This window comes from Palaemon carinicauda, chromosome 10 (genome assembly GCF_036898095.1).
Source record: "Palaemon carinicauda isolate YSFRI2023 chromosome 10, ASM3689809v2, whole genome shotgun sequence".
Lineage (NCBI taxonomy): Eukaryota > Metazoa > Arthropoda > Malacostraca > Decapoda > Palaemonidae > Palaemon > Palaemon carinicauda.
Genome location: NC_090734.1, coordinates 129764379 through 129789378, shown reverse-complemented (window position 1 = coordinate 129789378; position 25000 = coordinate 129764379). Strand labels below are relative to the sequence as shown.

Genomic DNA, 25000 nt, shown 5'->3' with positions numbered 1-25000 from the left:
AAAGCCATTTAACTTTTATAATGACATCCTCGCTTTTGTTGTTTTAATTGAATATTCTTTTATTCTTTATTTATAATAAATGATATCTGCGTCAATGACATTATTAATATGATTACCATCATTATTACTTGCTACACCCCTAGCTAGAAAAGCAGGATGCCATAAGCTCAAGGGCCCCAACAGGGAAAATAGCTCCGTGAGGAAAGAAAATATGGAAATATACTACAAGAGAGGGTTAAGAGTAATAACATCAAAATAAACCTATCTCACATAAACTATAAAAACGTGAAAAAACAAAAGGAAGAGAGATAAGATGGAATAGTGTGTTCGAGTGTACCCTCAAGCAAGAGAACCTTACATTGTCGACGAGGCTAAAGCTTCTTTGAACCAGCTGTCATCAATTTACATTATAGCGAAGAAGGATATATTGGTTAAAGGCGTTCTCGCTATTACTTCATATGCGTTGTTTATTTGCGTAACTTAAAGCTTTATTATTATTATTATTATTATTATTATTATTATTACTAGCCAAGCTACAACCCTAGTTGGAAAAGCAGGATGCTATAAGCCCAAAGGCTCCAACTGGGAAAAATAGCCCAGTGAGGAAAGGAAATAAAATATTATTATTATTATTATTATTATTATTACTTGCCAAGCTACAACCCTAGTTGGAAAAGCAAGGTGCTATAAGCCCAAAGGCTCCAACTGGGAAAAATACCCCTGTGAGGAAAGGAAACAAGGAAATAAATAAATGATGAGAACAAATTAACAATAAATCATTCTACAAACAGGAAAAAGTCAAAACAGATATGTCATATATAAACTATAAAAAGGACTTATGTCAGCCTGTTCAACATAAACATTATTACTAAGGATTTGCGAAAATAGGAAGAATCAAACTTCTTCCACCCACATTTCCTATCAGCTAAGAGAAAAATAGTTTTTTATACAATTTATTATTTGATTTTTATAAAGATTTTTCATTTTGAATAAAGTTTATTATATAATTTTTTTAATTTTGAATATGCGAGTGTCACATAGCTAACTGCCCTAGTTCTTCTTTCCCCCACCTATCATGTGAGCTCAAAAAAAAAGTTTATATATATATATATATATGTATATATATATATATATATATATATATATATATATATATATATATATATATATAAAATTCACGTTTATTTTTTGATAAAAGTTGAACATCTGAATAAATTTAATTGTAAAATTTATTAATTTTGAATATGTGAGTTGCGTAAATCTCCGATCTCAATGAGTTTTATTGTAAAAAAAAAATATTTTTGAATATGCGAGTTACATAAATCTCCACATCGGAAGGAGAATAAAAAAAGGGGCTACGAGTGAGAAATAGTAACGGTATAAATCACGTAATCGCACTTGTCAGATTCAGGATATACCGTATATAACTCCCTACCTCTCCTTATCTTCCGCCAAAAGTCTACGAAGCAAAGACTTGGCAGGTGGGAAAGATAAGAAAAAAAATAGTGGCCCTCATCGCCAGGGTTCATTTCGGTTTTGATGTTGTTACTTATTTTAGAATGATTTATTGTTAATTTGTTCTCTTCATTTATTTATTTCCTTATTTCCTTTCCTCACTGGGCTATTTTTCCCTGTTGGAGCCCCTGGGCTTATAGCATCTTGCTTTTCCAACTAGGGTTGTAGCTTGGATAGTAATAATAATAATAATGTCAACCCCACAGCGCTATCGAAGGGATAACATAGGTGAGATTGTTCTCTGTTATCTCGTTCGTTATTGCCACTTTACTGGTATTGTTTATCAAAGTTGTCGTACTATAAACCAAGGCGGATGAGTTGACTTTGGTCGAGGGAAGGGTTGGGATTAATTGCCTCCGCCAACGAAGTTGGAGGGAGGTTATGTTTTCGCCCCTGTTTGTGTTTGTTTACGAACAGCTTCCTGGCCACAATTTTAATCGTAGAGTCATGAAACTTGCAGGGATTAAACCAAGGCGGGTGAATTGACTTTGGTCGAGGGAAGGGTTGGGATTAATTGCCTCCGCCAACGAAGTTGGAATGAGGTTATATTTTCGCCCCTGTTGGTGTTTGTGTGTGTGTGTGTGTTTGTGTTTGTTTGCGAACAGCTTCCTGGCCACAATTTTAATCGTAGAGTCGTTTGCGCCCCTGTGTGTGTTTTTTTGCGAACAGCTTCCTGGCCACAATTTTAATCGTAGTCATGAAACGTGCAGGGAATAATTCTTGTATAAAAAGCTGGAAATGATTAAAGTTTGGAAGGTCAAAGTCAAAGGTTAAGGTCACGGTCAAGCAAAATGTCCAATTCACTTAATCAGCCATAAGTTTAGACATAGTTGTCACAGAGATTTCAAACTTGGTTAATATTTTAGTGTATGAAAATCCACGCCAATTAATACATGTTAAGGTCAAGGTCGAGCAAGAGGTCGAGAAATAAGCTGCCACGGCGGAGGTCTGCACTCTACTGAGTGCCCTTCTTGTTGGTTTTGTGATGGCTTAAGGAACCGGCCCAGTTAGCAAGGGGCGTGCTAAAAGCAGGTAGAATGTGGCATTGGAGATCTTGTGATTGACACAAACGCTTTTAAGATTCCTTACAAGAGATGTTATGCAACTGTGGTATTCCGACAGTCTGACCCGTGGGGCTTTGCATTCCATAGCTTGTTAAATGTCTACGAAAGTATTGTGGGAAAGATTTAAGAAGTTGACTTTGCACGAAAAGTAAACGGATCTTAATATATAGAAGGAACTCGAGAGATTGGATGTTATCAATATTGATTAATTCCCACAGTAATAATTTAGGGTTTTCTGTTTTTCTTTTACGCATTTTTATTAGGCCGTAGTTTTCCCACGGATTTAAGAAACCAATCCTTGATTTTACATATCTATCTTGACAGCTCTAGATGCCTTGTGTCATTTATTTAGCTATGTTCCACTAACACTTACAAACAGGGTTTGAGTAACTCTGAGAGAAGCAGCTGCTATAATGGTAAACTATAAGTCACACGCTGTTGGCTATGATTTGAATGTAGTTTTTTTTTATGCGGTTTGCAGAAGAGAAATTGACTCCGTAAATTTCGACCATCCTTGACTTGTTGCCAAGGTCTGGTACTGCTTTCATAGCTACATTTATCATTCTTTAAAAGACCTTGGACTGTAGAAATAGTATTTAAACAGTATTTGTCTCATGGCGTTTTTAGGGGTTGTTGTGGCCGGGTGGTAGCGTCCTTATCTGGTGACTGCCAGACTGGGGTTCGAGTCCCGCTCAAACTCGTTATGTTTCTTTGGTCGCTGCAACCTCACCACCCTTGTGAGCTAAGGAGGGGGGGGGGGTCGTTTGGGGAGCCTATCTGCTGAGTCATCAGCAGCCTTTGCCTGGCCCTCCTTGATCCTAGCTTGTGTTGAGAGGGGGCTTGGGAGCTGATCATATGTAATATGGTCAGTCTCTAGGGCATTGTCCTGCTTGATAGGGCAATGTCACTGTCCCTTGCCTCTGCCACTCATGGGAGGCCTTTAAACCTATGGAGCAGCGATGCGCAAGATATAATTCCCAGATTATTACCTCCGCTTACGAAGTTTGAAGGAGGTTATGTTTTCACCCATGTTTGTGTGTTTTTTGTGAATAGCTTCCTGGCCACAATTTTAATCGGAGAGTAATGAAACTTGCAGGGATTAACTGTTACATAAAAAGCTGGAAATTATGAAATTTTGGAAGGTCAAAGATCAAGGTCACGGTCAAGCAAACTGGCCAATTCACGTAATCAGCCATAAGTTTGGACATCGTTGTCACAAAGACTTCAAAGTATCTAAAGTCTTTCGTATGTATCTAGGGAGCTTATTAAATGATCCTCTCTCTCTCTCTCTCTCTCTCTCTCTCTCTCTCTCTCTCTCTCTCTCTCTCTCTCTCTCTCTCTCTCTCTCTCTCTATTTTGTTTCCTTTTAAACCCCCTCCCCTTAGCTTCTCTTTTTAAGAATAGGATTATCATCATCTCCTCCTACGCCTATTGACGCAAAGGGCCTCGGTTAGATTTCCCCAGTCGTCTCTATCTTGAGACGAAGAAGAATATGATAGATACCTCAAAAACTCCTGCCTCTGTCTAACAAAAGTGTTGAATCCTGCTGTTATGGTCCTTTGTGAGAATAGGATTATCAGCATCTCCTCCTACGTCTATTGACGCAAAGGGCCTCGGTTAGATTTCCCAAGTCGTCTCTATCTTGAGACGAAGAAGAAAATGATAGATACCTCAAAAACTCCTGCCTCTGTCTTACAATGGTGTTGAATCCTGCTGTTATGGTCCCTTGTGAGAATAGGATTATCATCATCTCCTCCTACGCCTATTGACGCAAAGGTCCTCGGTTAGATTTCCCCAGTCGTCTCTATCTTGAGACGAAGAAGAAAATGATAGATACCTCAAAAACTCCTGCCTCTGTCTTACAATGGTGTTGAATCCTGCTGTTATGGTCCCATGTGAGATCTGTTTGGACTATAAATCCTCTATCGTTTAGTCTCGCCTATTCTCTCTAGGGAATTTTTATTGTGTTGGTTTACGAATGGCTTGATTTACTGTCTGCCAAATAAGGCGGAAATCTCAAGGAGAGCAACATGGATTCTGCCCCGGACGCCGGGCCCATAATACATTGACTGTATTCGGTCGGTAGTCAGCCAAGTTTTCTCCTCTTTGTATGATTCGGTCATGCGGAACTTTAAGTTTTTTTTTTTTTAATACTGGCCCCTTGAAGTGGTGTGAAGAGCAAAGCTTGCTCTTCACATTTTGTTTATAAGGAAGATATATTTTTGCTTTAGATTAGTATTTTCTTGTTATAAGGAAGATCCATTTTTTATTTTAGATTTAAATTTTTGGATATTTTCTATCAATACTGGCCCCTTGAAGCGGTGTGAAGAGCAAAGCTTGCTCTTCACATTTTGTTTATAAGAAAGATATATTTTTGCTTTAGATTAGTATTTTCTTGTTATAAGGAAGATCCATTTTTTATTTTAGATTTAAATTTTTGTATATTTTCTAGGCTTGATATTCATCTGGTTACATCTTGTTCAGGGGTACACTCGGGCTTGCTGTTCTATCTTATTTCTCTTCCTCTGTTTTTTATTTTGAAGTTTTATAGCTTGTTGTCTGTTTATACTTCTCTCGTAGTTTGTTTATTTCCTTGTTTTCTTTTCTCACAGGGCTATTTTTCTCTGTTGGAGTCCTTGGGCTTATAGCATATTACTTTTCCAAACTAGAGTTATAGTCTAGCTTATAATAATAATAATAATAATAATAATAATAATAATAATAATAATACCAGAAAGTGCCACTGTTCATACATTAAATTTTTTCTATGCCTTCGTGAATTATAGATTCTGTAGCTAAAATTATCCTACGTTCAGTTAATGCCCAAGTTTATGATAATACTCACGATTTATTATGAATACTGCAAGGACATTTCAAAACATTGCAGCCATGCAACGAATGTTATTCAAACCAATGTTTATATTTTTTTAACAAGTTTCTGAATCATGATGTTTGAGGTTGTTTGTGATAACGAACTGAAACTGTTAAAGGATAGTTTGTTCAACTGTTCGAAAGGTTGATAAGCAAAACTTCGGGATTTTTTTTTCATGATTTAGAAAAAAAAAATTAAATGAGGACATGAAAGGATTTTAATTGTTGGATATGGATGACTTAATTGTTTGATTAATTGAACGAAGAAAAGTAATTAAACTACTCGAGGTAAATCGTATAGAGGAATAATTTTGTATATGAAGGATTTTAATTGTAGAGTAGAGATGTCTTAATTGTTTTATTAATTGGACGAAGAAAAGTAATTAAACTATTCGAGTTAAAACGTATAGAGGAATAATTTTGTATATCCACGAATCTTACATGAAAAATACCTTCACTGTTACAAAAACCGTAATTTTAATCTGAAATTCACCGTATTAATATACTGTTCCAAGCCGTATTTCAGTAAAATGCAGGCGACCGTAATTTTTACCCTACTTTGTTATTATCTTTTACGGGTTGGTGACCGTAATATCACTTCTTTACGTCAATATATCTGTTTTTAAAACGGTAAATGCCTGGCAACATTTATTCCAGGATTTGTACAGTTTCTTTTACGGCAAATATTCAAGTATATATATTGGTATATATAATTCAAAAGAAAAATTCACTCTAAAATCGTGTATGTCTGAGGTACAGGATTCGATTTTAATTCGAAGGAAATGCAATAGGTTATACTTTACTAAGTAGGAAAACTATTTAGAATAAAAAAAGTTATAAATAAAAGGTGAGAAATCAAGAGAGGCGTTCTTTACTTCTCACTACTGCTGACAATAAGCTGTTTACTTATAGTATTATAAATAATTATTTATTCATCATTATTATCTTCTCCTACGTCTATTGACGCAAAGGGCCTCGGTTAGATTTCTCCAGTCGTCTCTATCTTGAGCTTTTATATCTATATACATTCATCATCTACTTCACGTTCATAGTTCTCAGCCATGTAGGCCTGGGTCTTCCAACTCTTCTAGTGCCTTGTGGAGTTCAGTTGAAAGTTTGGTGAACTAATCTCTCTTGGGGAGCGCAAAGGCATATATAATGTTTATCATAAAATGTTACTCTGTACATATGTTTGATTTTTTTATTGGCTAAAATTCGATTTGTTTAACAAGAAGAAATAACAGAATATGCTTTTGCAGATGATATAGATTATGTAATGCAGCCTAAACGCATTCTGTTTGAATTCAAAGAGCCACGAATATCCATTATCTGCTCGCTCAAAGGAAAAGGGTGTGGTTGGCAATTTCCATTTGATTTCATTTCCAAATTGAAACATTATTTTTTTTTTATTTTTCATCTTGTAAAGGAGGAAAAGTTTATAAATTATTTTTTTTTTTTAGTTTTTAGTTTGATTAACATATATTGCTTAGTTGGTATTATCATGTTTTGTTAAAATTGGGTTTATGTGTATGAATTATATTAGATATAGATATATAATAGTTATTTTATTTTTTATTTTTAATCTTGCAAAGAAGGAAACCTTTTTAAATTATTTTTTTTAATATATAGTTTGAGGAACATATATTGCTTTGTTGGTATTATAATATTTTATTAGTAGAATAGGGTTTATGGATATGAATTATATTAGATATTGATATATAGTAGTTATTTTATTTTTTATTTTTCATCTTGCAAAGTGGGAAACTTTTTTAGTTATTTTATTTTAGTATATAGTTTGAGGAACTTATATGGGTTTGTTGGTATTATCATGTTTTGTTAAAATTGGGTTTATGTGTATGAATTATATTAGATATAGATATATAGTAGTCCACAAAAGGAAAATTTAAAGATAATGTGTACAGTATATGTAGAAATGCTCTACAGTTTCGTCCGCCACTGAACCTCTTCTTTTATTATGAAATTGAACTTTTCATAATAAACGCTCCAAGAAGAGGTCCATTGGCGGACGAAACTGTAGAGCATTTCTACATATACACATTATCTTTCAATTTTCCTTATATGGACTACTATAAATTATCTTCGTGCTAAGGAAGATTACATTTGTAATTTGATAATAAGGCTTTAAATTTTATTAGGAATTTATATATGTTTTTATCAGGTTTTAAATGTTATTAGAAGATTTAAATATATATTTTTATCATATATTTAATGTTGTTGGAAGATTATTCTACACCTGAAGTCTTAAAGGTGTAGGAACACCTGAATAAACTGGATTACTTGGAAAAGTTATCATTAATCACAATCATTTGAAAATGTCACTATTTAACCAAATTATTTTCATAAGGTTAAAAGAATAAATCCTACTTTTAATAATAAAACATTTTTAAATTTTTACCTGTAGTTTTTTCATTCATAGTGCAGAGAACTTACGGTTCCAAGTAGCTTTATGTTATCGTGAATATCGTAGTTTATTTCTTATACTAGCAACAGAATCTTATATAGTTTTTTCATGTATTGTTCAGAGAACTTAAAGCATTATGTTGATAATGTGGATATCGTAGTTTATTTCATATACTAACAAGAGAATCTTTTCTAGTTTTTTATTCATTTTGCAGAGAACTTACGGTTCCAAGTAGCATTATGATAACGTAAATATCGTAGTTTATTTCATATACTAACAAGAGAATCTGTTATTCATTCATTGTGCAAAGAACTGACGGTTCCAAGTAGCATTGTTATCGTGAATATCGTAGTTTATTTCTTATACTAGCAACAGAATCTTGTCTAGTTTTTTCATGTATTGTGCAAAGAACTTACGGTTCTTCGTAGTTTATTTTACCAACAAGAGACATTTCCCCCCCCCCCCATTCATTGCGAAGAAACTTGCGGTTCCAAGTAGTATTATATTGATAACGTGGACTTTTTCCCCCCATTCATGGCGAAGAAACTTGCGGTTCCAAGTTTTATTGATAACGTGAATATCGTAGTTTATTTCGTTTACAAACAGAATCTTTTCTAAGATTTTTTTTTTATTCATAGCGAGAGAACTTACAACCGTAAGTTCTCATAATATTAACTACAGAATTTAATTTTCTACTTTTTTCATTCATTGTGCAGAGAACTTAAAACATTATATTGATAACGTGAATATCGTAATTTATTCTTTATACTAACAGATTCTTTTCTAGTTTTTTTTATTCATTGTGCAGAGAATTTACGGTACCGAGTAGCATTTTTTTTTCATTCATCGTGCAGAGAATTTACGGTACCGAGTAGCATTTTTTTTATTCATTGTGCAGAGAATTTACGGTTCCAAGTAGCATTTTTTTTCATTCATTGTGCAGAGAATTTACGGTACCGAGTAGGCTAGCATTTTTTTTTCATTCATTGTGCAGAGAATTTACGGTTCCAAGTACCATTTTTTTTCATTCATTGTGCAGAGAAATTGCGGTACCGAGTAACATTTTTTTTTTCATTCATTGTGCAGAGAAATTACGGTACCGAGTAGCATATTTTTTTTCATTCATTGTGCAGAGAATTTACGGTACCAAGTAGCATTTTTTTTTCATTCATTGTGCAGAGAATTTACGGTACCGAGTAAATTTTTTTTTCATTCATTGTGCAGAGAATTTACGGTTCCAAGTAGCATTTTTTTCATTCATTGTGCAGAGAAATTACGGTACCGAGTAGCATTTTTTTTTTTATTCATTGTGCAGAGAAATACGGTTCCAAGTAGCATTTTTTTTCATTCATTGTGCAGAGAATTTACGGTACCGAGTAGCATTTTTTTTTTCATTCATTGTGCAGAGAAATTACGGTTCCAGGTACCATTTTTTTCATTCATTGTGCAAAGAATTTACGGCACCGAGTAGCATTTTTTTTCATTCATTGTGCAGAGAAATTAAAACATTAAAATGATAAGGTGAATATCATATTTTATTTAATTTACTAACGATAGAACCCTTTCTTTTGTCCTCAGGAACGCGAGCAAGCCAGCCTCGCTCAACCGTGATCGCTTAGACGAGCAGATACGAGAACACCGACAACTCCATGCAGACATCATGTCTCATCAGGTAAGCATTTTGTTTCCTTGTAATAAGGTCCACACGAGTCTCTCTCTTTGCGTTTGACCTCGGCCTTGTAATGTTTACTTATTGTTTTGCTTTTTAGTTTATTGCTATTGATTCTTTAGTTTGTAATGTTTATTCATTGCTATATGTTGATGGACAAATATAGGAATTTCATCCGCTAGAACTTGAATTTTGTCGGGATAGATTTTAGGCGTCCCCAGATCAATAAGGCATTTTGATTCGCGAATTCTGCAAATAGTTATTTTCCCGTGAATCTCGTGCAAGCCAAAGGGTACGTCTCTCACGCGCGTGTGTGAGGTTTGCGTGTGTGCGTGTCCAGTGGGCAACATGTGGAGAACAAAAGACTGAAAGGATGCGAGCGAAGGGTAGCATACGTCGTCAGTAGGGAAATGTTAGTTAGAAATGTTTGCGGAAGAAGTGCCGTTGTAAAGGAATGGCATACGCAGCTGGGCTACGTTGAAAGGCTTCAAAAGACACTGAAGGATGAAACTAACATGCCCTTAGATGTTAAAGGATACCATTTCCTTGTTGAGAGAGATTTTAAGATAAAGAATTCCTGTTGTGGAAGATTTTTAGGATATAACACACTTTTTCTAAGATTTAGGATGCAGTATCCTATCCTGTTCCAAGGTATAGTAGGATACAACATATCCTGTTCCTGGGTATTTCAGGAGATAGTTTTCTGTTCTGAGGTGTTGTAGGATACATCTCTCTATTCTGATGTATTGTAGGATACATCTCTCTGTTCTGAAATATCACTTGTAGTATACATCTATCTGTTCTGAGGTATTGTAGGGTACATCTCTATTATGAGGTATTGTAGGATACATCTTTCTGTTCTGAGGTATTGTAGGATACATCTTTCTGTTCTGAGGTATTGTAGGATACATCTCTATTCTGAGGTATTGTAGGATACATCTGTGTTCTGAGGTATTGTAGGATAAATCTCTGTTCTGAGGAATTGTAGTATACATCTATGTTCTGAGGTATTGTAGGATACATCTCTTTTTCTGAGGTATTGTAGGATACATCTCTGTTCTGAGGTATTGTAGTATATATCTGTTCTGAGGTATTGTAGCATACATCTCTCTGTTCTGAGGTATTGTAGGATACATCTCTCTGTTCTGAAATATTGTAGGGTACATCTCTCTGTTCTGAGGTATTGTAGGATACATCTTTCTGTTCTGAGGTATTGTAGGATACATCTCTTTTCTGAGGTATTGTAGGATACATATCTGTTCTGAGGTATTGTTGGATACATTTCTCTATTCTGGAGTAGTGTAGAGTACATCTCTGTTCTGAGGTATTGTAGCATACATCTCTCTGTTCTGAGGTATTGTAGGATACATCTATGTTCTGAGGTATTGCAGGATACATCTCTTTTCTGAGGTATTGTAGGATACATCTATGTTCTGAGGTATTGTAGCATACATCTCTCTGTTCTGAGGTAGTGCAGGATACAACGGACTTGTTCTACAGAGATTGTGGGATACAACTCTCCCGTTCAGAGGGTTTATTGCTATTCGTCTGTTCATGATCAGAAATCTTATGATAGACAATCTGTCAGTTCAAGTCGACTGTAGGTCACATTTCCCCCTGCTCCAAGTGTCAAAACTATTTTGGAATGTTCTTGCTGTTAATGTTTTGATGGATATTACCCTTCACGGGACCTTGCTCTTCTCAATTACTTCATTATGCAAAGTTGGTGATATTCAACAGAGCCCTTGGCAACCGACGTCTGTGAAAGAAGTGCAATTTTTTACTGTTTTTTTTTTATTTTTTTATTAATGGCATTTTGTTTTCAATGATTTCTTTGATTTATTTCTTGGGGTTTCTTAGTTTCAGCTGTATCGTTAATAATATTTATTTTGGATTTCATTTTTCGATTTAGTATTTTCATCTACATCATTAATTCAATTTTTTCATTTTAATTAGGAAGGTAATCATTAAAATGCCCAACTCTCAACCTTTATATCAAGAAGCTAATTAAAATACCCAGTTCTCACCCTTTATATCAAGAAGGTAATGATTGAAATGCCCAAATCGTACCCTTCATATTTAGAAGCTAATTAAAATGCCCAATTCTCACCCTTTATATCAAGAAACTAATGATTAAAATACCCAATTCCCATCCTTTTTATTAAGAAGCTAATTAAAATTCCCAATTCTCGCTCTTTATATCGAGAATCTAATGATTAAAATACCCAATTCTCATCCTTTACATTAGGAAACTAATGATTAAAATCCGTAATTCTTATCCTTTAAGAAGCTAATGATTTAGATGCCCAATTCTCGCCCTTTATATCAAGGAACTAAGGATTAAAATGCCCAATTCTCACCCTTTACCTTGGAAACCAATAATTAAAATGTCCAATTCTCGTCCTTTACCTTAAGAAACTAATGATTAAAATGCCCAATTCTCGCCCTTTATATCAAGAAACTAATGATTAGAATGCCCAATTCTCATCCTTTATATTAGGAAACTAATGATTAAAATCCCTAATTCTCATCCTTTAAGAAGCTAATGATTTAATGCCCAATTCTCACCCTTTACATTAAGAAACTAAGGATTAAAATGCCCAAATTCTCACCCTTTATACTAAGGAGCTAATGATTAAAATACCCAATTCTCATCCTTTATATTAGGAAACTAATGCTTAAAATCCCTAATTCTCATCCTTTAAGAAGCTAATGATTTAATGCCCAATTCTCACCCTTTACATTAAGAAACTAAGGATTAAAATGCCCAAATTTTCACCCTTTATATCAAGAAGCTAATTAGAATACCCAATTCTCGCCCTTTATATCAAGAAGGTAATGATTGAAATGCCCAAATCTTACCCTTTATATTAATAAACTAATTATTAAAATGCCCAATTTTCAACCTTTATATCAAGAAGCTAATTAGAATACCCAATTCTCACCCTTTATATCAAGAAGCTAATTAGAATACCCAATTCTCACCCTTTATATCAAGAAGCTAATGATTAAAATGCCAATTCTCACCCTTTATATCAAGAAACTAATGATTAAAATGCCCAATTCTCACCCTTTATACTAGGGAGCTAATGATTAAAATGCCCAATTCTCGCCCTTTATATCAAGAAACCAAGGATTAAAATGCCCAATTCTCACCCTTCATCCCCACCCTCCTTCCCTCTGCAACAGAGGAGCATTAGCAATGCCTGGTTTCAGTGGAGCATTCGTATGCCCTTTCGAGTCACGATCCTCATTTGCATTACCGGAAATGGAGGTATGTGTGGGTAGTGGAAGTTCGGGGGGCGGGGCCTCGGTGCCCGTGAGGGAGGTGAAGGTCGTGGTGTGACATTATTACTGCCGGCGTAGAGAGAGGAGGGCATTTTAATAGTGTTGCCTTCTTCTGATGTTGATTTGGGACTTCCTATGTCCCAAGGTCTTTTGGTTATTTTTTTTTTTATCCTAGCCTTTCTCCTCATTTGATTTGAAGTGGTGAAATTGTCTTAATTCATTTTTTGTAGATAAGTACGGTTGTTGATACCAATTCTAAAATAATTTCCATATCACTTTCTTCCCCCGCTTTTTTTTCTTTCAATTTTCACTTTCTGTCCTTTTTACACATTTGATTTGAGGTGCTGAAATTTTCTTATTCCATTTTTTTGTAGATACAAAGTACTTTTTCTTATTCCCAATTATAAATTTCTTACCATTCTGCCCTTTTTACACATTTGATTTGAGATGATGAACTTTTCTTACTCTGATTTATGTAAATACCAAGTGATTTTTTTAATCCCTATTCTATATTTCCTTAAATTTCCCTTTCTCCTGTTTAGGTTTTTTTTTTTTTTTATATTTTCACATTCTGATCTTTTCTCTGAATTGATTTGAAGTGGTCAACTTTCCTTAGTCAGATTTTTATAAATACTAAGTAATTTTATTCTCTCTCCTATTTTTTTCTTTTCCCCTTTCTTGTTTATTTTTTTTTCTTTTACCAAATTCTCTCCTGTTTACACATTCGATTTAAGATGGTGAACTTTTCTTACTCTGATTTTTCTAAAAGAAAAGTGAATTTTTTTTCTATCCCAAGTCTAAATTTTTTTCAATTTCCCTTTCTCCTGTTTAAGTTTCTTTTTATATTTTCACATTCTGATTTTTGTAAATACCAAGTATTTTTAATCTCTTCTGTTATTTTTTCTTTTCCCTTTTTTTTTTTTTTTTTTTTTTTTTTTTTTTTTTTTTTTTTTTTTTTTACTAAATTCTCTCTTGTGTACACATTCAATTTAAGATGGTGAACTTTTAATACTCTGATTTTTCTAAATGCAAAAGTTATTTTTTTTCATCCTAATTCTAAATTTCCTTCCATAACACTCTTAGTTCACAAGCAATGTTCTTTCTCTGTTGTTACACAGCCCTATCCTGTTGCAGAGTCATTAAGGAAAATGTCATTGTATGTAATTATGTTAAAAGGGAATTCCTCTCGCATGACATGCCGGGTTAGGCGTTGCATTAATGTGGTTCCTTCCCCCAAAAAAACTTTCTGTATTTGCTTATTATTATTATTATTATTATTATTATTATTATTATTACTTCAAGCTAACCCTAATTGGGAAAGTATCATCATCATCACCATCATCATCATCATCATCATCATCATCATCATTATTATTATTATTATTATTATTACAAGGTAAACTATAACCCTAGTTTGAAACGTAGGGTGCTAGAAGCCCCATGGCTATTATTATTATTATTATTATTATTATTATTATTATTATTATTATTATTATTATTATTATTATTATTACTAGCTAAGGTTCAACCCTAACTGCAAAACCAGGATGCTATAAGCCCAAGGGCTCTAACCGGGAAAAATAGCCCAGTGAGGAAAGGCAACAAGGAAATAAAGTACAAGCGAAGTAATAAAAAATCAAAATATTTTAAGAACAGTAATAAGATTAAATCAAATATTTCTTATATGAACTATAAAAATAAACATGAAGAGAAATAAGATAGAACGTTTACCTTAGCAGGATTTGGTGTGTGTTAAAATAAAGATTGATTCTTGGTGCAATTTCATCAAAGTGAGTGTGCTTGACAGATCACTTAATGGGGAGACGGGTTTCAATCTCAAATTTATTCAAGAAATCCGGTTCCTTGAAGTAATTTGGGAACCCTTAGGGAATAAATCGACTTTTGATAAGTTCATTGGAGACTTAACTTTTTATTCTAATAAGAATGATGTTGTCTTTATAAGTGACGCCCGGTCTAATTTTTGGCAATAATTATCGAGTGTTTTTTAATTATTTGCCATTAAGGTTTTAGTATAGATAAACTGTTACTTTTATTAATACATTTTCTCCGTAGTCTTATGAATACATTTTCTCTGTACAGTCTTAATTTATGAATACATTTTCTCATTACAATCTTTATTTATGAATACATTTTCTCATTACAGTCTTAATTTATGAATACATTTTCTCTGTACAATCTTAATTTATGAATACATTTTTTATTACAATCTTAACTTGTGAATACATTTTTCATTACAATCTTAACATATGAATACATTTTCTCCGTACAGTCTTAATTTATGAATACATTTTTCATTACAATCTTAATTCATGAATACATTTTCTCATTACAATCTTAATTTATGAATACATTTTTTCGCTACTATCTTAATTTATGAATACATTTTCTCAGTACAATCTTAATTTATGAATAAATTTTCTCCGTACAATCTTAATTTATGAATACATTTTCTCATTACAATCTTAATTTATGAATACATTTTCTCATTACAATCTTAACTTATGAATACATTTTCTCATTAAAATCTTAATTTATGAATACATTTTCTCCTTACAATCTTAATTTATGAATACATTTTCTCATTAAAATCTTAATTTATGAATTCATTTTCTCCGTGCAATTTTTATTTATGAATACATTTTCTCATTACAATCTTAATTTATGAATAAATTTTCTCAGTACAATCTTAATTTATGAATACATTTTCTCAGTACAATCTTAGTACTCACAGTAAATTGGCACCTCGTGATACTGGCCGTTTTCGTGTCCTTGTCGCAACCCAAATTTAAATTGTCAAAGTCATTATACCACTGGACCTTAAGAGGAAAATATAAAGAATAAGAAAACACTTTGTCATTCCCCAATAATTGGGGATTGGGTGGACCCAAGGTATATTAAAGTTGTGTTCACGATTGCAACGAATTAGTATACCTGATTTTGATACTTCTCCTACTGGCATTTGTTTCTCGTATCAAACATCTATAATGTGATAGATTCTGTTTCCATCTGATGCTTCAAACAGCAAATATAGATAATCAATAGATATTTTATTGCCTTATCTGGCAGTTGGCCGCCGCCCATTGTATCTTAAAGGGGACGACTCCGCCCGTGACCTTCCTTCCTCTCAGCAGTTCTCCAAATGAGGTTCCATGCACGAGGCCTTGAGTGAAAGAGAAGCGTATTTTTATGGATGAGAAGCGTATTTTTATGGTTATCTCAAGTTCGTTTGTTCATTGAGTTGCTTTTGGTTATAAAGGATAGAATGGGTGTTCTGTTTAGATCGGTAGAGGTATAAAAGGGTGTATTTCACGGGATACGCAAAGAAATAAAGGGGTGTATTTTCTCTGGATACGCAAGAAGGGTGTATATATCTCGATCCGCAAAATGGCTTATTATCCGGGATACGCAACAAAGAAAAGGGCTTATTTTTCTCTATCCTCAAAATGGTGTATTTTTCTCTATCCTCAAAAATGGCGTATTTTTCTCTATCCGCAAAAATGGCGAATTTTTCTCTATCCGCAAAATGGCTTATTTTCCGGAATACGCAACAACAAAAAATGCGTATTTCTCTCTATCCACATAATAGCTTATTTTTCGGAACCCGCAAAGGAAAAAAAAATGCGTATTTTTCTGGATTCGAAAGAATGGCGTATTTTTCTCTGGATCCTCAAGAAGGGTGTATTTTTCTCTGGATTCTCAAGAAGGGCGTATTTTTCTCTTATCCGCAAAATGGCTTGTTTTTCTCGATCCGCCAAAAAAAAAAGTGGCGTATTTTTTTATGGAGACTAAAGAAGGACGTATTTTTCTAGATCCACAATTAGGGCGTATTTTTCTAGATCCACAATTAGGGCGTATTTTTCTAGATCCACAATTAGGGCGTATTTTTCTAGATCCACAATTAGGGCGTATTTTTCTAGATCCACAATTAGGCCGTATTTTTCTAGATCCACAATTAGGGCGTATTTTTCTAGATCCACAATTAGCGTATTTTTCTAGATCCACAATTGGGGCGTATTTTTCATGATCACTGGAGGAATAGAGGGGCGTATTTAGTAGATTCCTTTAACGAGTTATTGTTCTTTTTTTTTTTCTTTTAGAAACCTTGAAAAGGAAGATTACGTATTTTCCTTCCACTTATTAAAAGATCGAGTAATATTTTGAAGTTCGTAAATAAAATATTCATCGTATTTTTGGATAACTCGTAAGAAAGATCGAAATATTTTTTTTAAAGAATTGATAGCAAGGATCGTAACATTTCTGAAATTCTTTAAGAAAACCATCAAATCATCTTGATTGCCTGTGGGCCAATCACACAGTAGTACACTTGGATCAAAATTCATTCTAAGTTATTTCCTCATTCCTGTAATTTCTCTCTCTCTCTCTCTCTCTCTCTCTCTCTCTGAATGAAGAAATAAACATTAAAATTCAAATAATTTCCTCATTCCTGTAATCTCATCTCTCTCTCTCTCTCTCTCTCTCTCTCTCTCTCTCTGAAGAAATAGATATTTCAATCCAACTCATTTCCTCATTCCTGTAATTCTCTCTCTCTCTCTCTCTCTCTCTCTCTCTCTCTCCGAATGAAGAAATAAACATTTCAATCCAAGTTATTTCCTCATTCCTGTAATCTCTCTCTCTCTCTCTCTCTCTCTCTCTCTCTCTCTCTCCGAATGAAGAAATAAACATTTCAATCCAAGTTATTTCTTCATTCCTGTAATAATAATAATAATAATAGTAATAATAATAATAATAATTATAATATCAATTGCTATTTGATAGGAAAACACTGGTTTTTGTACTCCCCAAAGGCCACATAAGAATAAACGAATCGTTGTGATATATGTACCGTATAAAATTCGCCCTCTCAAATGTTAAACATTGAAGATCACCAGCTGTAATGTTTCAAGAAATGTTTATTAGTATTCATTAGCCTGTCACGTGACGTATCCATCATGTTTGTTTATTTTTGTTGGAGGTTCTCTGGCTGACCGCTAGGTGGGTCTTATTCTTGTCGGTCAGGGGTTATAGGTTTCGAGAATAACTTGAATCTTTCCTGGGATTGGATATATATATATATATATATGTATGTATATATATATATATATAATATATATATATATATGTATGTATATATATATATATATGTATATTTATACATTTGTATATATATTTATATATATACATATAAAAAAATTATATATGTATATAATTAATATATATATATATATATATATAACACGGACCGTCTGTCAATATTTATGTTATTAAATAACTCGGGAAAACGCGAAATAACATTGACAGTCTGTTAATATTTATGTTATTTAATAACTCCCAGGAAAGCGCAAAATAACATGGACAGTCTGTCAATATTTATTTTATTTAATAACTCCCTGGAAAGCGCAAAATAACTCGGATAGTCTGTCAATATTTAGGTTATTTAATAACTACCAGGAAAGCGCGAAATAACATGGACAGTCTGTCAATATTTAGGTTATTTAATAAGTCCGAGGAAAGCGCGAAGTAACATGGACAGTCTGTCAATATTTGGGTTATTTAATAACTCCCAGGAAAGCGCATAATACCATGGACAGTCTGTCAATATTTAGGTTATTTAATAACTCCCAGGAAAGCGTGAAATACCATGGACGTCTGTCCCTAAAAATATGTGCGTGGGCTTCTTTAAACCTTACAGATAATAGTAATAGGGGCGAGTGTACTTTAGTGGAAGGCTCTCTACTGAACGGAAGTATTTGTTTCTTTGTGTTTATTTATATACAGCAAGTAAATATCACCGGGGTCTAAGGGATGTCAGGCAGGGCAGCTGATAGGGGGATTACGTTCTACCTCAAAGCCACAGCAAAGTCCTTCAAAAGAGCTATTATTATTATTATTATTATTATTATTTTTATTTTATTATTATTATTATTATTATTATTTTTATTTTATTATTATTATTATTAATATTATTATTTTTATTTTATTATTATTATTATTATTATTATTTTTATTTTATTATTATAATTATTATTATTATTAATATTGTTATTATTATTATTATTATTATTATTATTATTACTACCACCTGCTAAGCTACAACCCTAGTTGGAAAATCAGGATGTTTAAGCCCAGGGACTCCAACAGTGAAAATAGCCCAGTGAGGAAAGGAAAAAAACGAAAATGAAATATTTTAAGAGTAACAGCATTAAAATATCTTCTATATAAACAATAAAAACTTTAACAAAACAAGAGGAAGAGAAATTATAAATGATTTTATTTATACTGAGGCTTATAGCTCCTCCATTCTCTTTCAACAGTCATTGTGGAACGTCCGAAAATTACTTAATGAATTTCGAAAGTTATCAATTGTGATAAGAAAGGAAATTGTTTGCTCACTGGTATCAGCCAATTTCGTGTTAACGATAATGGTGTCCATTTCCGTCATTACTGATAGGAGTTTGGGATATGTTGTTTAGGGATATCAACATACATATACACACATAATATATATGCTATATATATATATATATATATACAGCATATATATATATATATATATATGTATATGTATATATATATACGTACAATATATATATATATATATATATACTGTCTATATATACTGTATTTATTTATTTATATTTATATGTATGTGTGTTTTATATAGCATATATATGTGTATATATATATATATATATATATGTATATATATATACTGTATATATACTGTATTTATTTATTTATATTTATATGTATGCGTGTTTTATATAGCATATATATATATATATATATATGTATGTATGTATGTATGTATAATTATACATGTAATATACACTGTGTCAATGTTTATTTATGACCATATGAAAATGCATTACTGTTTGACCATCAAAGATAAAAATCATAGATAGCTTAGCGTCGAGTTTATTAGTTCCAATCCACTTTATAAACAAATGGAGTTCTGTTCTGTTACAGGGGAGCTAGGTTTTTCTTCAGTCCTAATTTGGATGCATTTCGTATTTGTGGAACCAGAAAGGAGAAAATAAACACGAGTGTCCAAGATTGGGACGTGTAGTGCATTCGTGCATTGTAGTATAACTCGTCTGTGTCTTGGAGCTACACGTTTCTGAAAATATACATATTTATTTATTGAAGCATCGATGAGAGAGAGAGAGAGAGAGAGAGAGAGAGAGAGTTCTACATGGAGTTACAAGGATTTTGGACGTCTCGAAGACTTTTTAGTCCATCCGCGGAGACTCCATTTGCTCTTTGGTAGAGCGATATAGTTCCAGCATTTAGAGAGTTCTTATGATCTTGTCTAACTTATTCTTGAACTTGTTAACTGTGTTACTGAGAGAGAGAGAGAGAGAGAGAGAGAGAGAGAGAGAGAGATATGCATGGAGTTACAAGGATTTTGGACGTCTCGAAGACCTTTTAGTCCATCCGCGGAGACTCCATTTGCTCTTTGGTAGAGCGATATAGTTCAAGCATTTAGAGAGTTTTTATGATCTTGTCTAACTTATTCTTGAACTCGTTTACTGTGTTACTGAGAGAGAGAGAGAGAGAGAGAGAGAGAGAGAGAGAGAGAGTTACAAGGATTTTGGATATCTTTAAAGACCTTTTAGTCCATCCGCGGAGACTCCATTTGCTCTTTAGTAGAGCGATATAGTTCAAGCATTTAGAGAGTTCTTTTGATCTTGTCTAACTTAATCTTGAACTCGTTTACTGTGTTACTGAGAGAGAGAGAGAGAGAGAGAGAGAGAGAGAGAGAGAGAGAGATATCAATGGGCTGTCTGCACTGTTAGTATATGTTAGTTTCAAGACAATCCTTGGCACTTTATTTTATTATTTACTGACACAAAACTGCTTGCAATTGTTATAGTTAAGTGATTGCTTAGCTCTCTCTCTCTCTCTCTCTCTCTCTCTCTCTCTCTATCAAATAATTAACCTATATAAATAGATAAGCAGGTATTTATCTTTTTGACTGATGTTTTCATAACTCTCTCTCTCTCTCTCTCTCTCTCTCTCTCTCTCTCAAGCAAACGCGCTTGGCATCCTTTCAAGAGCCTGTCCACACACTGGACGCGGTGCACTCGTCTGCTATCGATTGTCTGGAAGAAACTGGCAGAAGAAGAATTTTGCTTCTTTTATGCATTTGAAAAGCACCTCATACTTGTTTGAATACTTTCTTTGTGGCGTTTCCTTTATTTTCATATAGTGACCATCATAATATAATTTAGAGGTTTCCCTGAAGCGTAGGAAGGATAAATCTGGTTCCCTCTCGAGTTTAAAATGTCGCTTTTGACATCGTAGTTTCTCTACAGCTGAGTGTATGGTCTCCAAAAATACATTTATTTTTTCTTTTATTTAAGAACAGATTTATTCATAACCAATGAAGGGTTGTGTATAGAATCCACTGGTAAATGAGTCTTCCATTTGAAATTTATAGCTTTTACTTTCTTTAGTAATTTGTCGTGGTTTATATACTCAGAAAATCCTTCTTAGCTGAGGAAAGAATATGATGGGAAATGGATTTTCTGTGGCTACCTGAGGGACCAGTTTCTTGTTGTTGTTGTTGTTGTTATTATTAATAATATCATCACCATTAACTAAATTACATCCCAGTAGGAAAAGTAGGATGCTATAAGCTCAAGGTCTCAAACAAGGAAAAATAGCCCAGTGAGAAAATAAAAAAAATAATACACAAGAGAAGCAGTCAAACATTCTTGTATCAATTTCATTGTCCTATATCACCATTATCCTATATCTCCATTAACCTATATCACCATAATCCTATATCCCCTTTATCCTATATAAATTCCTTTGAATATAACGAAAGAGTCCTTCTAAATCATTCTTTTTGTTTCTTTTTGCAGGCGTCGGTTGTGCAGATCAATGATACTGCAGAGGCCCTCATCACCACAGCCTCCAACGTCCGGGTGGCTAAGAAGATCGAGACGAAGCTGCGAGAACTCAATACAAAGTGAGTGTTCCAGTCTTTCGTGTTTTTTTTATTTTAATCTTTCGTGTTTTTTTTTATTTTTGAATCTGTTTTTTTTTTTAATCTTTTTTTTGAGAGGGTGATGGGAAGATTAATGATGGTTATCTCTCTCTCTCTCTCTCTCTCTCTCTCTCTTCTCTCTCTCTCTCTCTCTCTCTCTCTCTCTATATATATATATATGTATATATATATATATGTATATATATATATATATATGTATATGTATATATATATGTATATAATATATATATGTATATATATGTATATATATATATATATATATACATATATATACTCTTCAGTCTTTTTGGGGATGATTCTCTCTCTCTCTCTCTCTCTCTCTCTCTATATATATATATATATATGAATATATATATATGAAAATATATATATATATATATATATGAATATATATATTCATATATATATATATGTATATATATATATATATATTACTGTATAAATATGTGAGTGTTTGTACATATACAAAGTGAGTGTTTAGTCTCGGGGTTTTAGGGAACGTAATCTCTCTCTCTCTCTCTCTCTCTCTCTCTCTCTCTCTCCAATAATCATTCGTGTACGATTCACAAACCAAACTCCTCTCTTCAGATTTAGTGTTTTGATTTCATTCACGGTGAGACTGTTAGTTCAGGCCACTGGTTTTTATGGCTATGGACCATAGAAAGAGAGAGAGAGAGAGAGAGAGAGAGAGAGAGAGAGAGAGATGGTTAAACTTTCTTTTAGTTATTACCTGGTTTCGTGGTATATTCTGTTGTGGGTGAAATTGTTGAGAATCTGTTATTATTATTATTATTATTATTATTATTATTATTATTATTATTATTATAATTATTTATTATTATTTTTATTATTATTATTATTATTATTATTATTATTATTATTATTAGCTAAGCTACAATCCTAGTTGGGAAATCAAGATGCTATTAGCCTAAAGGCTCCAACAGGAAAAAAAATAGCCTAGTGAGGAAAGGAAATAAGGAAATAAATAAATGATATGCGAAATAAGGAAAAATTTTCCATGAAATATTTAAAAAAAAAAAAAACAATAACATCATCAAAACAGATATTTCATATATAAACTATAAAAAGACTCGTGTCAGCCTGTTCTACATAAAAGCATTTGCTGTAACTTTGAAATTTGAAGTTTTACCGATTCAACTACCCGATTAGGAAGACCATTCCACATCTTGGTCACAGCTGGAATAAAACATCACAATGAATATAAGAAAAAGAAGTATATTTCAATGATTTTGTTACGAGTAATGGTTGTTACACGAAATTGGAAGATAAATTTACACTTTACGTCATCATCTGACTCCAGACTTGTTTTACGTGAATTGGTTTCAGATTGACACGTATGTTTTGTTAAGCGTCCCCACCTGTGTATGTTACACGTATGCGCGCTGAAAAGCATATCGCGTTTTGTGATTGCTAGAGTGGCTCTTAGCTGTGCTTGTCGTTTGCATGTACACGTCATTATGGAATTACTTTGGGGTCCATCATTTGTTGCAAAATAAGCTGGCAAGCAATCTGAGCACTCCAAGATGATAATACTAATTATATTTATGATGAATTATGATAATGATATGCATGTAAATGAGATCATTGAATAGCTTTGCAAGGCAAAGTCGACATGATAATTCTAGATTTGGTTTTCGTATTCTAGCCCAGATATAAGCCACATTCAATGAGGATTTATAGCTTAAAGTTTATAAAAGATAAGTTATATCCATAAATAGATTATTTATACAATAGCACGCCTGATCCTGTATAATATACCTTTTTATCAGTGGGTTATCCTTAAAGTTTATAAAAGATAAGTTATATCCATAAATAAATTATTTTTGCAATAGCACGCCGGATCCAGTATAATATATATTCTTATCTTTCGGGTACACTTTAGAATGATGGAGTAAAATATTCTCATATTTTAAAGTCTAAGCTGTTAAGAAGCTCTCTTCATTCCTGAAATAAGAACTTGTAGATAACAGCTCCTAGATCGTTTCTCACCTGATTACCCAAAAATGATAAGATTGATTGTAAAGTTAATGTTTTTAGAAGGTTTTACCGGCGTTCATGGCTTTTATTAAATATCATTTTGGTATTTGTAGGAAGTACATATATTTACACATATATTAAGATTTTTTTTTTTTTTAGAATATACATTTTGTGAAGAATGTATCTAGCTTTATTAATAACTATTAATAATGTCTTACCTATTTTATTCTAATATTTGTTTATTCTGTATGTACTTGTCGTATGTACACATAAATTAAGATAGATTTTTTAAATATATATTCTAATATGAAGAATGTATCTAGCTTTATTAATAACGTCTTACCTTTTTTATTCTAATATTTGTTTATTCTGTATATACTTTTCGAGCTTGTGGACAATCATAAGCAACCCCTCTGTATTTCAACAAACAAGGTTTCATGCAATCAGGTCACGTTTTTGTCAGGTTGTGTAGCAACATGCGGAGTGCCGACCTATCTGGAAGGGATGTAGGCACTGGAATGGGATGGGGGGGGGGGGGTAAAAGTAAGAAGATAAGTAGGGAGGTGACACACACACACACACACTTTTAGTCAGGTGTTAGGAGTGGCGGCATTGGTTGACAGGTGTAGCAGTAGAAACCAGGTGGCAACTTATGCAGCTTCGTCCCGTCATCATCATCGATAATTTTAGCCACGGCTCGACGCTCTCTACGATATTATGCTGTCATCTTTGGAGAAGAACAGGATTTTGCAAAGTCCCTTTGGGGGCGGAATGTACGCACTGGTGCGCTTAGAATGAGCGGGCCTCGTGTCGCCCGTGGGCGGGTTGTATGCGCCAGGGCGTGATGGATAGTGGACCACCACCTGTCCTATCCTTTTTTCTCGTTAAGGGAGGGAAGACATGTCTGTAGGGGCGTAAAGGAACGAGATAACGAGGTGTGACGTTATTGGTATGGGTCGCGGGACGGGTTGGGAGGGGCTAAGGACGCTGTTGATGGGCCCTTTCTGCTAGAACGAGTTCTGGGGTACGAGGTAGTTTTGGCTAGATTGTCCTTTTTTTCTTTCTCTGTTTGTCTTGGTGGGAATGTGACATCTGGTGAAATGCAAATGCAGGACTACTACAGTCTCTCTCTCTCTCTC

The 25000-nt window shown here is 33.4% G+C and overlaps 1 protein-coding gene across 35 annotated transcripts in view; it reads left to right on the top strand.

The window, feature by feature from the left end:
• The window catches only part of shot (dystonin-like protein short stop), a 157136-nt gene that overhangs the window by 69664 nt on the left and 62472 nt on the right, over nt 1–25000 (top strand). For all 35 annotated transcript variants that reach the window (XM_068381865.1, XM_068381847.1, XM_068381881.1 and 32 more), the window contains 2 exons: nt 9451–9544; nt 21718–21824. In XM_068381865.1, the coding sequence (XP_068237966.1) occupies nt 9451–9544; nt 21718–21824 (201 nt within the window). The remainder of the gene's footprint in view (nt 1–9450; nt 9545–21717; nt 21825–25000) is intronic.